Below are 15555 nucleotides of genomic sequence, written 5' to 3' on the forward strand. Positions count from 1 at the left end.
GTGTGTGTGTGTATGTGTGTGTGTGTGTGTGTGTGTGTGTGTGTGTGTGTGTGTGTGTGTGTGTGTGTGTGTGTGTGTGTGTGAGAGAGAGAGAGAGAGATTATATATATAGAGTTGCCTGTTTTACTTTGTTCAGATATTATTCAAGCATGCACAATTTATATACTGTAATTTATTTATTGGTCTTGTTCATCCTTTGTTTTTATATTTAAGATTATATTTAATGAAATAATCCAAAAATGATATAATGTATGGCTATATATTGTTGTTTTGGTGGCGGGGTTTGGCAGTAAATTTTTGTTGGGTGTGGGGCGGGGCTTGGGGGGGCAACAGTTTGGACAGTTCTCGCCCAGGGCGCAATTGTAGCCAGAACCTCCTCTGGTAGGAGGATAACTGCCACGCCCACTGGAATGTGAACCTGTTTGACTGATGAGAAAACTGAAGAGTGAAGGCAAGAATGGAGATCCTCCTGGAAAACAGGGAACACTGGGCCAAGAAAAGGGAATATATCCTGGCATCAGCGGGAAATGTGGTGGGCCTGGGCAATGTGTGGAGATTCCCTTACCTGTGCTTTAAGAATGGAGGAGGTAAGCTGAAGCATTTTATTGTACCTCATGGTGATCATTTATATCTCAGACATGTAACTCATTCATTTTAATTTATATTTTCATGTGTACATTAAGACATAATGACAAACATGGTTCATGTATTAAGAACTCAAATCCATAAAACTATAGTGTGTTTAAATTCAGTCGTATCGCGTGATAAAAACTCATATGTCTCATCTAAAGTGAAGCTGGTGGGAGACAGGGGCCTAAGTTAATACTGCCAATTGAACTACATGTCAACAACAATGTCACATAACTTTTTTTGATCTGCAAAACCTGATAATAAACTGTTATTTTCTATACATGTTGGACTTTTTGTATGTGTTAAACCCCCAAACCTCTAATCTAGTTGTCACAGCGAGTTCTTGTGCAGTTGAAAATAAACACTTGTTAAACTGGCAGGTACACCGGACACATTTCAAAGTGGAAAAACACAACAACAACAACAACAACAAAGAAAAAATAATAAAATCACCATTTACAGATTATTTGATTGCATGATTGATGTATTACATAATTTTTGAAACATTTGATCAACCCTTATAGAAGTGTGTGTGTGTGCACAGGGGTTTTCCTGGTCCCTTACTGTTTCTTTGCTGTGCTGTGTGGTGTGCCACTCTACCTCCTGGAGACTGTCATTGGTCAGTATACCCAAGAGGGTACCATCACCTGCTGGACCAAGATCTGCCCGATGGCACAAGGTAATCACTGCATTTCTTCTCGAAGCCTCAGGTTCACACACATCCCAACAGTTCATCTAAAAAAAATTTCATCTTCTAAGTCAGTCATACGGCTGAAGCTACTGAAGATCATTTTACCTTGAACACAGGTGAGTCAGTGAGTCCACATTTTGTTTGTTGTCCTGCATCACACTCATACCTGAGGCAGGATCCACAGTAAACTTTTTCTGGCAGCATTCTTCATCAATATTTTAGGCTAAACAAGCTCCTCCGTTGTTTTGAAGGGAGTGACGGATGGCTCTTACCTTGGTTAAGATCCTCGTCTATATCACCTCCCCAATGGACACCAGAGGGGTCTTCAGGCTTGTCTTTTTGGCCTCCTTCTGTCCCTGTCTGTCAGCAGATGAAAGTGTCAAAGACTGACTTGAGTAAACTCCTGCAGACACTGATAAACCTCAGTCTCCTCAGAAATAGAGCAGAATGGACTGTTCTTGTTCAATAAATCTGTCATGTTGTTCCAGGTCAGTTTTTTTCTTTAAAGAATCTCTTTCTATTTTTTATCAAAATGAAGGGGTCAGGTGGAGTAGTGCTGATGAAAAGGTTTTTTGTGTCTGTCAGAGTAGGGAGGGCTCAGTTTTTAACATTTAAAGTACTTAAAAGAATACTCCGAAGATTTTGGACCCACACCCTATCCCTATCATTTACAAAGTGAGATAAGCTCATAAATACCTTTTTTGTGTCTGTGCGTCCAGTGGCTGGCTCCCAGCTGTTAGCATCGTAGTTAGCTTAGCTCAACTGCGGGAGGTGAAGAGGAGACAGAGCCGGACACATGAAAGTGGACAAAATACTCCTTCCAGTGGTCCAGGGGACGCATAGTGCTCCGCGTAAGGATATACCAGGCGCACAGCAGCTGAGTCTATGGCTTCTACTGCTGTGCTCTGGTATATCCTTCCGTGGAGCACGGCGCATGCGCAGGTCTGTGTGTATCAAAATGTTATTTTAACGGATTGAAAAGAAAACACGTCTTTTAAAATGTTTTATATCCATTCGGATTTACTTGACGTGCTAATACGACATCCCCTGGACCACTGGAAGGAGTATTTTGTCCACTTTCGTCAGTCCAGCTCTGTCTCCTATTCACCTCCCGCAGCTGAGCTAAGCTAACTACGATGCTAACAGCTGGGAGCCAGCCGCTGGATGAACGAACACAAAAAAGGTATTTATGAGCTTATCTCACTTTGTAAATGATAGGGATAGGGCGTGGGTCCAAAATCTTCGGAGTATTCCTTTAAGTTATGTCTTGTTTGAAAATTGCTCTTTAAATACAGGCTGGTTGGTTTCTTCCCCAAGGCCACTCTTCAGCCGTTAGAGGACATTATTTTCCCTCACAGTGCCAGAGGCATATCTGCAGCTTTGTAATTAACATGAGTTTGTCTGTTGAAGAGCTTTCTTCTGCTGTTTGCATTTGGAGGTTGATCTCTGCTGTTTTGCTTCTGCCTTTTCCCTTTTTTTTGATTTACCGTAGTGATTTATTGAAAAAAAAAAAGAAGTGTTCCAAAAATAGTGCACATTTACAAGTGGAAGCTTGTGCAGTTCAGTATTTGCAGTTGAAAAATGAAGACTAATTAATTCAAATAACCCAATATAACACGTGAGTAACAATGTCTTCTATGCACTTGTGGCAAGGAGATGTACTTTCAGCCTCTCAAACAAGCACATTCTGCCTGATCTTAATATGGGAGAGTTGTGTTTACCTTCCAGGGGTTGGTTATTCTATCATTGGGATCCAGCTGTATTCCAGAGCCTACATCATTGTCCTGACCTGGGCTCTCCTGTACCTCATCTACTGCTTCAGCGACCCTCTGCCCTGGGCGACCTGCAACAATCCATGGAACACAGGTCAGAATTGTTCAAATCCTGCTTTCAAACATGAACTTTGTTTCCATGAGTTTCATTTTAATAACACAATTTTTGATATCATGCTATTTATATGAGATTAACTAAATCATCCTGTCTTCAGGTGTGATTGAAAACACACTGTATACAATAATGACCTTGTTGTTATTCAAGTATTCTGAATGCAGGAAAATCTTTGCATATAACCTCTCCTTATGAAGTAGCCTGCCCTCTTTTAGCACTTTCACTCATCTTCTGAATGTTTATCCTATAGTCTGGACCGATTTTTTTAACTCGGGTTTGCAGAGAGCTGGACCTGATTCCAGCTGACGATCGGTGAAGGCTGGTTACACCTCAAACAGATCACTGTTCCATCACAGGGAAACATACATAGGGGAGAGATACAGCCACTCCCCTTCACACCTACAAACAATTTTTACGACACCAATTAATTGTGAACACCCGTTTAAAGACTGAAATAAAGCTTCACTGGTCTGTAATCTAGAGGATCCTGACAACTGAAATACATTTTCTCCTCATATTAATAGAAAAATGTGTGGACGTCACTTCAGTCAACGCTACAGCCCTCGGTGGCAACATGACGCTGAACTGGACATCTGGACATTTCACCAAGTCTTCAGTTTCTGAGTTTTGGGAGTGAGTCGATGTTGTTCTACTGATGTGTTTATATTTGACAGACGACAGCCTCAAGGGCTCTGTAATGCTTCCTCTGTCAAGCTATGAATTTTAATGATCTTATAAATCTCGCATCAAATTGTGAACTTTTGAAGTCAGAACACTGTTCCACTTTCTAACAATACGATGCTTCTTATGTGTGCAACCTGTGCACAAAATAAAATGAAAAAAAAAAAAACCCACCTGTAACACTTATTCAGTCTTTGAATTTATAATTCACCATACTTCTCAACTGACATGAGGGATGAAGGTTTCTGGACCTGCTTCACATTTGATCTTCATGCTCCTCATTGTCTGTTATTGAACACAGGAGAAAACTGTTGTCCGTGTCTGCGGGAATCGAGGACCTTGGTGCGGTGCAGTGGCAGCTGCTGCTGTGTCTGCTGGCCTGCTGGCTGGCCTGCTACTTCAGCATCTGGAGAGGAGTTCGCACCACTGGAAAGGTCTGAACATTCACACAAGGAGTCATTTACGATCTGAAACAGAACCTCACGGTAGATCATTATTTTCAAAAGTAATTTGATTTCTATTTATAAAACAAGGACAAATATGGGAATAATAGAAAAAAAAAGTTGAAGTACTTGTTTTTTGGTGAGTTTTTTTCATTTATTCATAACATAATAGCAACATAATCTTCTAATCTCAAATGTGTTTGCTGGAATTTCAGGTTGTTTATTTTACCGCTGTGTTCCCCTATGTCATGCTGGTCATCTTGCTGGTCAGGGGTCTGACGCTGCCAGGAGCCTGGCAGGGTGTCGTCTATTACCTCTATCCAGACCCTTCTCGTCTCACTGACCTTCAGGTGGGCTCAACCTGCAGCTTTAGTATGTTTTGCTTATTTCGCTGATGACGTCTACAAAAGCAGAGAGTCCTGTTGTTTGTAGCATTCTTGTTCGACTGTCAAAAACAAAGGAGCGAACAATGTACATTCCTCACCAGTGGCTGGTCTTTACTGGCAGAACCCACAACTGTGTTTCCCTTCACCTTTTTCCATCAGGTGTGGATGGATGCTTGTTCTCAGGTCCTTTTCTCTTATGGTGTTTCATCTGGAAGCTTAATCACACTGGGCAGCTACAACAAAGAGAAAAACAACTGCTACAAGTAAGCTATGTGATTGTCACTCTATTATTGATAGTTTGAGGGGTGTTTAGGTGAACCTGATGTGGCTGGGATGGGTCAAAAGGTTTTTTTTTTCCTTGCTGTAAAAGAAATATCTTTCTAAAAGAAATGGACGCAATACATTGCACATTGCGTCTCTCTGATTTGTTCCTTTCACATACAGGGACAGTTTGTGGTTGTGTGCACTCAACAGTTGCACCAGCTTAGTTGCAGGCTTTGCAGTTTTCTCAACTTTGGGCTTCATGGCCTATAATCAGGGAATTCCCATCCATGCAGTGGTCGACTCAGGTATCTTAAAACCTAACACTGAGTCTTCTTTCAAAAATGTCAATCATATCGTCATACGTTTTCTGGAAAGCACTCGGACTTTTTAATTTCCCCTTCATTTCCTCGCAGGTCCTGGTTTGGCATTCATTGCTTTTCCTCAGGCTGTAGCCATGATGCCACTTCCTCAGCTGTGGGCCTCCTGCTTCTTCATCATGCTCATTCTGTTGGGGCTGGACACACTGGTAAGACTGCACAGTGTTTACTGCTGCCAAGCATTCACTGTCTCTGATAAAATTGAACTCAAGCCAGAACTGGTTGTTTGTCACTCAACAAAACATTCACACCGTTAATATTTCATATGACTCCTGGACTGGATGAAGATTGCTGAACATGCCAGTGCATGACAGCCATTTATACTGCAGTCGTCGTCAAAACCTTCTGTTGCACAAATAAATGACTAAAGACTGATCCTCTTAATGGATCTTCAGTGACAAAGAAAGAGAAGTAATTTCAACTGAGTGTGTGTGTGTGTGTGTGTGTGTGTGTGTCAGTTTACAGGTTTGGAGACGATAACATCAACGGTTGTCGACATGTTCCCGAGACAGATGCGCAGACCCTGGCGCAGAGAGATCTTTCTCCTGTTCTTCTGTTTGATCTGCTTCATCTTCCAGATCCCCGCCGTCACTCAAGTACTACCTGACTGGTCTAACACTGAACTCACGCCCACTGATTATTTATAAAGGAAGACTAATGTAAAGAGAATATAATGTCTGCATCTTTTGCCCTGTGATGTCCAGGGGGGAGTTTATCTCTTCCAGCTGATTGACTACTATGGTGCGAGTGGAGCCAGCATATTATTCATTGGCCTGCTGCAGTGTGTGGCCGCAGGTTGGGGCTTTGGTAAGCGGTACTATTGTGAGGTTGTTCTTTTAAGTGCAGGAGACTCAAACTGCAGGAGCAATGCAAAGTTGTTATTTCCAATCTCAGTTACTTTATAATAACATTTTTTTGTCGGTATGGGTCTTAAAAGTTGCATCATTTGTATTACAGGTGCTGAGCGGATGAGCGATAAAGTTGAAAAGATGACTGGCCAGAGGCCAAACCGTTTCTTCAGCTTGTGCTGGAGATACTTCACCCCTCTGCTCTCTGCTGTGAGTTGAAATCCAATAACTGTTAATCAATGCTTCGGTGTGAAACAAAGCAGCAGAGCAAGTAAATGAAATATACAGTATGTGAAAATGGGGAAGTATACATCTGAACAACTTGATAATGCTTGTGGGGTGCCTCAGGGGTCTGTTTTGGGGCCAACATTGTTTAATTTATATAAATGGTATTTTTGATGTGTCTGAATCCTTGAAACTCATTCTCTTTGCAGATGATACAATATTCTGTAGTAGTGAAAACTATGATGATCTTGTAAATACACTAAATGAGGAAATGAACAGGGTAAAAAATTGGTTGGCTGTAAGTAAACTATCTTTAAATTTAAACAAAACCAAAATAATGATGTTTGGCAGTTCTAACAGTCATTTGAAACTAGATCTAATTATTGATGGTGTCCAAATCGATCCTGTAAATGAGAATGCGTTCCTAGGAGTTATGATTGATAGCAATAGCTCACATCAGACACATAAAAACAAAGATTTGTAAAAGCATTTCAATTATAAACAAAGTGAAGTTTTACTTTGATGAGAATACTCTCCGCTCTTTGTACAACACGATGGTACTCCCATATTTCATGTATCGTGTTGAAATATGGGGCAACACTTATCAGTGCACAATTGATCCACGAGTTAAATTACAGAAACGAGCTGTGCGGATCATTCATAAGGTGGGATTTCGGGAACACACTCATAATCTGTTTATCAACTCGAGGTTGCTTAAATTTATTGATCTAGTTAAATATAGTACCGTCATAGTTCTCTATAAAGCATTTAAGAAATCGTTGCCATCTAACTGACAACAATTGTTCATTCAAAGAGGAAATGCTCACAATTTGAGAGGTTATGGAAAATTCAAACAGCCTCGTGCCAAAAATAATCGTAAATTTTTTTGTGTGTCTGTATGTGGAGTGAAACTTTGGAACAATTTGAAAACTCAGCACAAGCAATGCCATAATATTCACAGATTCAAATTATTATAGAAAAACATGGTCTGGTCACAGTATAAAGAAAGTGGTTCTTAAATTTCTATCAGTATTTTGTTGTGCTTGTGCGATTGTGTGTTTATTTCCTTACTTTTGTTGGTACTATTGTTCATTACCATTGCTGGTATTCTGTCTATCACCCTTACTGGAACAGTTCTTCTTTATCATTGTTGGTATTTAATTTCTTACCGTTGTTGGTATGTAACCGTTGTTGCAATGTATTTTTTGCCCATGGCAACAAAAAATATTCCAATACTTCTGTCACACACTTGCCTATTATTTATCCATATTTCTAATTTATGTTGTTTTATGTTTGTTATATTATAGAAATGAACAGGAAGTGACTTTGAATTTATGTCTGTAATTCATGTATTGGGGTGGGATTAAATAAGTTTGCTTCTTCCCACTCCCTTTCAGGCACTTTATATCGGCTATGTAAGCACATGTATTACAAGTTACTATTGTGTAAATGATACCTCCATTGAAATCATGTTGTTTGTAAGTCATTGCCTGAAATAAACTATTAACTAACTAACTAACTAACTAACTAACTAACTAAATGGAGACATGGGTTTGTTAGCCATTAGGGCACCACCAGTATAACAACAAATCATAGCCAATTCATTGATATCAATCTTAAAAGATACATGATGCTATTAAATTGGAAATTTTATTGTTAATTAAATAAACAATTTCCAAATTTAATAGAAAAGCCTGAAGACTTCTGAGATTCTTGACACAGAAGCGGTTGACATTTCATTCATTCTCATCATGATTGGATCTATGAAACATTTCTGAAATGACAATTGAGCATAAAGATATGTTCATATATATTTTTGTTTTCAGTTAAAACGAGCCTGAGCTGTGTGAGAGGTTACTCTCTTCATGGATTGATATGGAAGATACTTGTTTTGTCCTCTGTTATTTCCTTCAAGGTTTGTTTTGTCTGTTGCTTTGTGGAAGACACACACTTGAAATCCAGCAGCGGGGAAGTGTTCCCAGACTGGGCGTACGCTTTGGGCTGGGCCATCGCTCTTTCCTCTGTTGTTGCGGCACCTATCTGGGTTGTCTGTAAAATCTGCCTCACCAAGGGCCCCCTCAAAGAGGTAAAGCAAAAAATTCATGAGTACATTTAAATATGTGGAATTCATCTGACTGGTATTCTGTCTTTATCTTTTTGTCTTCAACAGCGTTTTTTGGTTCTCTTGCGTCCCGTTAATGACCCTCATGCCATCAAAGCAGCAAACAGAGGAAGGAACGAAGCTGTAACCACAGTGGAATCAGGAGAAAAGCCTGAATGTTAGTTTACTCTAGAGATACAGCTGTGAAGTGTTTCCTCTTTGCAGTAAAGTCATGTTCTGGCGGACGAACAGTAAACTAAACAGGAGGAAGCTTGAAGCCGTTTACTTTGTGATTGAAATGCGAATTTGGTGATTTACCATAAACCTGTCTGTCACTTACAGTTTTGATTCGAGATGGGAAAATGCGATTTTTTATTGAAAAAAAAGTTTTGTTCAACTCCACAGAAATGTTTGTAATTATATAAATAGGCTGGTGATGGAGCAAACATCACAGTTTTTCTTTTTACAACAGGTTCGTTTTTAACCACAAGGCAGTTACATTTATACACCAAAGTGACAAAGTTTGTGAACATTTTAGTTTTTTCACAGGTTTTGCACAATAAAGAACTTCATTTGTTTTCTCTCAAAGGTTTTTGACCTCTTTTCTTCAGTATTTGTTTATTTCGATGTAAGTCCATTCTGACCAAAATGCTTCAAGTTCCAGTAACAGAAATCGTCCTGTCGGCCAAACGCAACAGCTTAGAACGACTTGAATACAGAGTGAGTCGAAACTGTCCAGACGGCATCCAACCAGTAAATTTAAGGTCAGGAAACATGACCTGAGAGGAACCTGCGTCATCCATGTGACTTTCAGAAATCACACTTCCTCATATTTTTCTGTAAATGCTATAGAAATGTTAATTCAGTACTAAAATTAATTATATCTAAAAGGCTCATATACATCTGGTGAAGCTGTATTTCAGTATTATATTTCCTTTCAGTTGCTGAATAAAAAAGGTTTGGTTTGTAGAATTTTAAAGAGGCAAAGCCAACCTGTGTGAGTCTCTGACTACGAGCTGTCAGCTCTCTTGTTGTGTGTGCAGTGATGGAAATGGCTGAATCAAACCACCTGGACAGTGACTCAGTTCGTCCAGCTGCTTCAGCTGATGTCCAAACACCTGAAGGTTGGATACTTCAGAGACAATCTGAGTATTTGTGCTTTGTGCAAGATTGAACAAAATCAACTACAGATAACAGCAACATCAAGATGTTGTTGATTAAGTTTGCATTAGATTCCTGTGTAAAGCACCCAGGATCTTGTGTTAGTAGGAAGTAATGTCCAGAAAATATCTTAATAGCAGCAGGACAATCAGAACTGAGCCACAGCAGATTTAAAATGAAGGTAAAAGTCAAAATCCAGTTTAGTATTTAGCATTTGTGCAAATTCAAAGCATATCATTTTCATTTTGACAAATTTCAATCAAATTTGAATGTCTTGTTAAAAATCACTATGTAAATTGTGCTTTTTTTTCCCCCCCCTCTGTTGGCTCATAAGGAGGCGAGGGGCGCAGCCGTGTGGCAGAAGAGCTCACATCAGTTCAGCTGCAGCTTCCATCATGTTCTCTGTGGCTGCTTTTCTGTTGCTGGCAGCTGCATCCTGTGAGGAGTTTTCAGTCATCTAGAAAGATCCCAGAAACACTGAATAATAACATTCATGATGAGCTAATATCTGTTTCTCATTTCAACAGGTGTAGATAGTGTCATTCTCAGTCAGCCTGATTCAATGTCCGTGCAGCCTGGACAGTCTTTGACCATCACCTGTCAGGTTTCTGGTTATTCTCTGACTGACAGCAGCTACGCTACAGGCTGGATCAGACAGCGCCAAGGAGGAGCAATGGACTGGATCTTGGTTCGATGGGGGTCAGGAGAGTTTTACCAAAACAATGCTCTAAGAAACAAATTCAGCTACCGCACACTGGCTGCAACCAGCAGAGTGGAATTAACAGGGCTGAATCTGCAACCTGAGGACACTGGCGTTTATTACTGTGTACGAAGCCCCACAGTGACACAAGTCACCAACACGCCTTCACAAGAACTTCATTCACATGAGGCTCAGTCACGCATGACGACAAAGACTACTTCTATGACTGACTCTCTGATTAATTAACTTAGTGAACAATTAAATAAATAAATAAAACATAAGAGGCTATATTGCCTGCACGTGCATGCACATGTGTATGTTGAGGAGGAGGCAAAGCAAAAATATTTTTTTACAGAGACGGGCCAAGACAGTCTTTTTCTCCACCTCATGACATCATTATTAGGGTTAGGGCTCAGTAAACCTTGTGAAATTATTTGATCATGTGTAAGTGACTGAGTGGCTGCAGGAGCTTAAACATTTTCTATGTTTTACTTTTTTTGTGATTTTACATATAAACTTAAATTTCCCTCCAAAATTGAGAAAATATGTGACATGTAAATAAAAAGTAATGCATTGTTGCCAAAACCCAACGTGTCTACTGGAAAAGGCTGTCTCTGATATTCTTTTCCATCTCTGAACCTTCCTCCGTCTTTCTCACCTTGAACTATTCTACACACTTTAGTCTCTTTTGCAGTGACTAAAAAGATCAAACTTTGACATGAGAAACTGATGTGAGAGGAAAAATGGATCAAAACATCCTTCAAAAAAGCTCCACAAAAACAACTAGGGGGCAGTACAGGCTCTGAATTAATCATTTAAAAAGTTAATAAAAAAATCCTTGTGCTAAACTGAAGAAACAGCAGCTGTTGTGGTTTAACGTCCCAATTCTCAAGTTCACCAACAACATGTTTTAGGCAGTTCTGCAATATGACAAAAATATATTAAAAAAACAGGAATATACTGTGAGAGGATATGCTGACCACTTTTCTAAAAGGAAGGAAAGCAAATAAATTCTTTAAGCATCTGAAATATGAAACACAATAAAAGACTATGGAGCTTTAGGAAAATGTCTTGTTATTGCATCAAGTTGTTTTCTGTCTTGCCAATAGCGATCTTACTGAAGTGACAGTTGACTCCAGACTCAGAGTCATCTGTTGACTCTACATGTCGTTGCTTTGCAGCAACAGGCCAGAGCTCGTGGAGATCATTAATCATGTTAAAGTGGAATATGGAAGCTCCAGGCTGCAGGTCATAAACCCAGAATCAAACCTGTTCAAAGAACAGTTTTGCTGAAACAACTTGAGAGTAAAAAATAATTACAAAACTGACTTTACCAGCCACCGTTCAAGTCGTACAGAGGCAGTTCTGGCTACAATTGCGCCCTGGGCGAGAACCGTCGAAACCTCTCCCCCCCAAGCCCCGCCCCACACCCAACAAAAATTTACTGCCAAATCCCGTCACCAAAACAACAATATATAGCAATACATTATATCATTTTTGGAGTATTTCATTAAATATAATCTTAAATATAAAAACAAAGGATGAACAAGACCAATAAATAAATTACAGTATATAAATTGTTCATGCTTGAATAATATCTGAACAAAGTAAAAAAGGCAACTCTATATATAATCTCTCTCTCTCTCTCACTCACACACACACACACACACACACACACACACACACACACACACACACACACACACACACACACAGTCTTGTATTTCTATCCTTGTGGGGACCGTCCATTGACTCCCATTCATGTCTAGCCCCTAACCCTGACCCTTACCCTAACCCTAACCCACACCACAACAAAGCCTAACCCTAAAGAAATGTTTTTGCACTTTTACTTTTTTCAGTAACAACAACATGGTCGAGAAAACACTGTTTCTCCTACTTAGGACCGGAAAAAGGTCCCCACAAGGCACGTCGTTCCACGTTTTGCTATCCTTGTGGGGACATTTGGCCCCGACAAGGATAGAAATACAAGAACACACACACACACACACACACACACACACACACACACACACACACACACACACACACACACACACACACACACACACACCTAAGGAGTCCTACAAAGGACATGTGGCTGAGGAGGTAGATGGTAGAGCTGGGATTTCTGGCTCTTTGAAGGGAGCCAGCTCCTGAGGAGCCGTTCATTTGAAAGAGCCGTTCAAAAGACTGATTCCCTGATGAACGTCACGTGACTCTATTAGAGATATTACCCTCATTAGTGAAGAGTCAATCCGTTACTTTCTGACAACTGACACGGTTACTGTCAGTTATGAGTTGTCATTTGATGCTTTAATTTGTTTATTGACACAGATTTCAGAGATGATTTTTTCTCTGATACACATTACATTGTGGCTTACCTTGCACGTTGTCCCCAGAAAAGAGCTTCAAAATGCTGCTAGGTGTCCTTGAACTGAGCATTGTGTGTGTGTGTGTGTGTGTGTGTGTGTGTGTGTGTGTGTGTGTGTGTCTGTGTGTGTGTCTGTGTGTGTGTTCCATTGCTAAAACCTCTGATAAAGCGATAAATACAGTGTTATAATTTAACTGGTTTCCTTGTTAACGAGTGACTGACTTCCGTTAGCGCTTCCAGCTGCTGCTGCTAGTAGCAGCAAATGTTGAAATCAGACTCATAAAAGGTCCGACACAGCTTTTTGTCTGGTTTTCAGCATCTATCAGCAACAAGGGACGAGAAAGAAACCCAGTCGCCAATTAATAGGGAAACCAGTTTTTTCAAAACACCGGCTCAAGCTCCGGTTTCCAGACACTCCTCCTCCGCTTGTTAGCTGCTGCGTTCAGGTGACTGGAGCGAGCTGCGGAAAACTGAAACTCGGTCGTTCACATGAAGGCAGCAGTGACAGCTGGACTCAGGAGACACTCAGGAGACACTCAGGAGACACGTGAAGGACGCATTTACAATTTGCACAAAGGAACGGCTCTCAGACAGCTGTGAACCGGCTCTCGTCGTTCACTTAAAAGAGCCGTTCAAACGAACCTTTAATATTAAAGATTAATATTAATAATAAAGATTATGTGATATCCCAGTTCAGTAAATGTGTTAAAACTTAAAATAAGTACTCTGTTCCACTGGCTCCAGTTGGAACAGCAGCAGTTTGATAAACTTTATACAAACACGGTGGCGTTCTGCATGAAGCAGCTATAAAAACATCCAGCTCTCACCAGTTTGCTGCACATCTGCTCACCATCAACCATGTTTTCTGTTGCTGTCCTGTTGCTCTGTGCAGCTGGCTCCTGTGAGTCCTCTCTGTCTTTGACAAAGCTCATGTGTCTTTGCTGTGTGATATGGGAATTTGTCAGGATCATTTCTTGTTATCTATTTAATACTTAATACACTTTTTTCATTTTCATGAATATTTTTACAGATGTGAAATGTGAACAAAAAACCTGAAAACTGATGGTATGAAATGACCAGAGGAGGCGCTACAATACCACAAAAAGAAGAAGCAGGGAACTTAATCACTGTATAAATCATCATGGCTGTGAGAGGCTTTGCACATGAACCCAGAAATGCAGGAAAAATAAACTCACATCTCATAGAATATAAAGAAACAACTCAAAAATCAACAGATGTTCCTCTGTCTCAATGCTTGGAACAAAAGTCCAATCAGTGAACTCTATAATAATCAATTGTATTTCTGACAGACCATCACTTCAAAGAAACATTTCAAGTTTGAATCTGGAAGTTTGAACCTGTCTGCATGTTCTCCCCGAGCACGATGATTTTCTTTTTTCCTGGTTTAAAACAATCAGTCATGCATTTGAGGCTGACAGGTGACTATTAAACTGTCTGTAGATGTTGATGTGATTTTGTGTGATTCTCTTCTCTGTGACCGAATGAAAACATGTCCAGTGTGTAACTTGACTTCCTCCATTGACAGATGTGATCAGCTCCAGCGCCCTGTGACACTAGTTGGATAAAGTAGTCTCGAAGAAGGATTTATTATAATCTGATTTAATCTAATTTCATGTTTTTGAAATAGAAAAGTTAAAATATTAATAATTTAGATAATGAATAAGACATTGAAATTAAAAAGTCTGTCATATTTCCATCCCTTTAAACAAATACAAATGACTAAACTCTTTAGGAGGAGTCAATGCAAAACACATCTTCCACCTCTACTTACTGGCTGCTCAGAGAATGACAGACAGCAGTAAACAGGCAGTTTAACACAATGGCCTCCAGCAGCTTCAGACTACTGCTTTTAACTCTCTGCTGGGCAGGTGAAGCGTTTCACAAACCTTATGTTGGTTTTCTATTTCAATATATTGTCACTGACAGCAAGTGAAACTGTGTGTTTTGTATTGACAGGAGCTCGCAGTCAGACTCTGACTGAGTCTGATCCTGTGGTCAAAAAGCCAGGAGAGTCCCACACATTGACCTGTACAGGCTCTGGGTTCACAATGAGTAGCTACCATACGGCCTGGATCAGACAGGCTCCTGGGAAAGGAGTGGAGTTGATTGCCTGGCACCACAGCGGCAGTAGCAGCAACAGATATTACTCTGAGTCAGTCCGGGGCCGCTTCACCATCTCCAGAGACGACAGCAGAAATCAGGTGCTTCTGCAGATGAACAGTCTAAAAATGGAAGATTCTGCTGTTTATTACTGTGCGAGACACAGTGTGTGAGCTTCGTGTTACAGCTGTACAAAATCCCACTGTAGTCTGTGTTCAGGCATCCAAGATTGTTTGCAAAGGTTTTTACTTTTTACTGGTGATACTTGTGTTTATTATAAATTCGACTGACTTCAAAATACTTCCTAAATGTTTCTCAAAGATTAATAAACCTAAGTTTAAATTTAATCAATTCAATTGTTTTATAGATTACTTTAACAATGTAAAAAAAAAAAAAAGAGCAAAAGTGCTTTTCAATGGTATGACTAAACAAAACAATAGAGTTTAGTTATTACAAAACCAAAGCTGAAAAAAGCTATAAAAACCATTAAAGTCATAACAACCATCCATTGAAACAATAAATCATGGAAACCATAAAGCCATAAAAACTATAAAATCAGATTACAGCACAGGCGACTCAACTACATTGAAACAAGTTTTCTGGAATGGCATAAGCTAAAACAAAACGGAGTCAAATGCCAGTCTGAATCTGTGTGTTTCATTTGGACTT

At 39.9% G+C, this 15555-nt stretch overlaps 1 protein-coding gene and 1 gene segment (V, D, J or C); both read left to right on the top strand.

Moving 5' to 3' along the window:
- The first annotated feature begins 457 nt into the window (after positions 1–457).
- Positions 458–8716, top strand: LOC115386823 (sodium- and chloride-dependent betaine transporter-like). The gene is made up of 14 exons (XM_030089294.1): positions 458–587; positions 1175–1309; positions 3050–3187; positions 3733–3841; positions 4191–4323; positions 4548–4682; positions 4878–4981; positions 5163–5287; positions 5396–5508; positions 5818–5955; positions 6064–6166; positions 6317–6417; positions 8348–8518; positions 8603–8716. Exons 1-14 carry the CDS (start codon positions 458–460, stop codon positions 8714–8716), a joined length of 1749 nt encoding a protein of 582 aa, XP_029945154.1.
- Positions 8717–14597: 5881 nt separating this feature from the next.
- Positions 14598–15555, top strand: part of LOC115387520 (immunoglobulin mu heavy chain-like) — a 31612-nt gene continuing 30654 nt past the window's right edge. Inside the window, 2 exon segments of the C gene segment in view lie at positions 14598–14654; positions 14743–15051. Of these exon segments, the coding sequence occupies positions 14606–14654; positions 14743–15051 (358 nt within the window).

This window comes from Salarias fasciatus, chromosome 4 (assembly GCF_902148845.1).
Source record: "Salarias fasciatus chromosome 4, fSalaFa1.1, whole genome shotgun sequence".
NCBI classification, from domain to species: Eukaryota; Metazoa; Chordata; class Actinopteri; order Blenniiformes; family Blenniidae; genus Salarias; species Salarias fasciatus.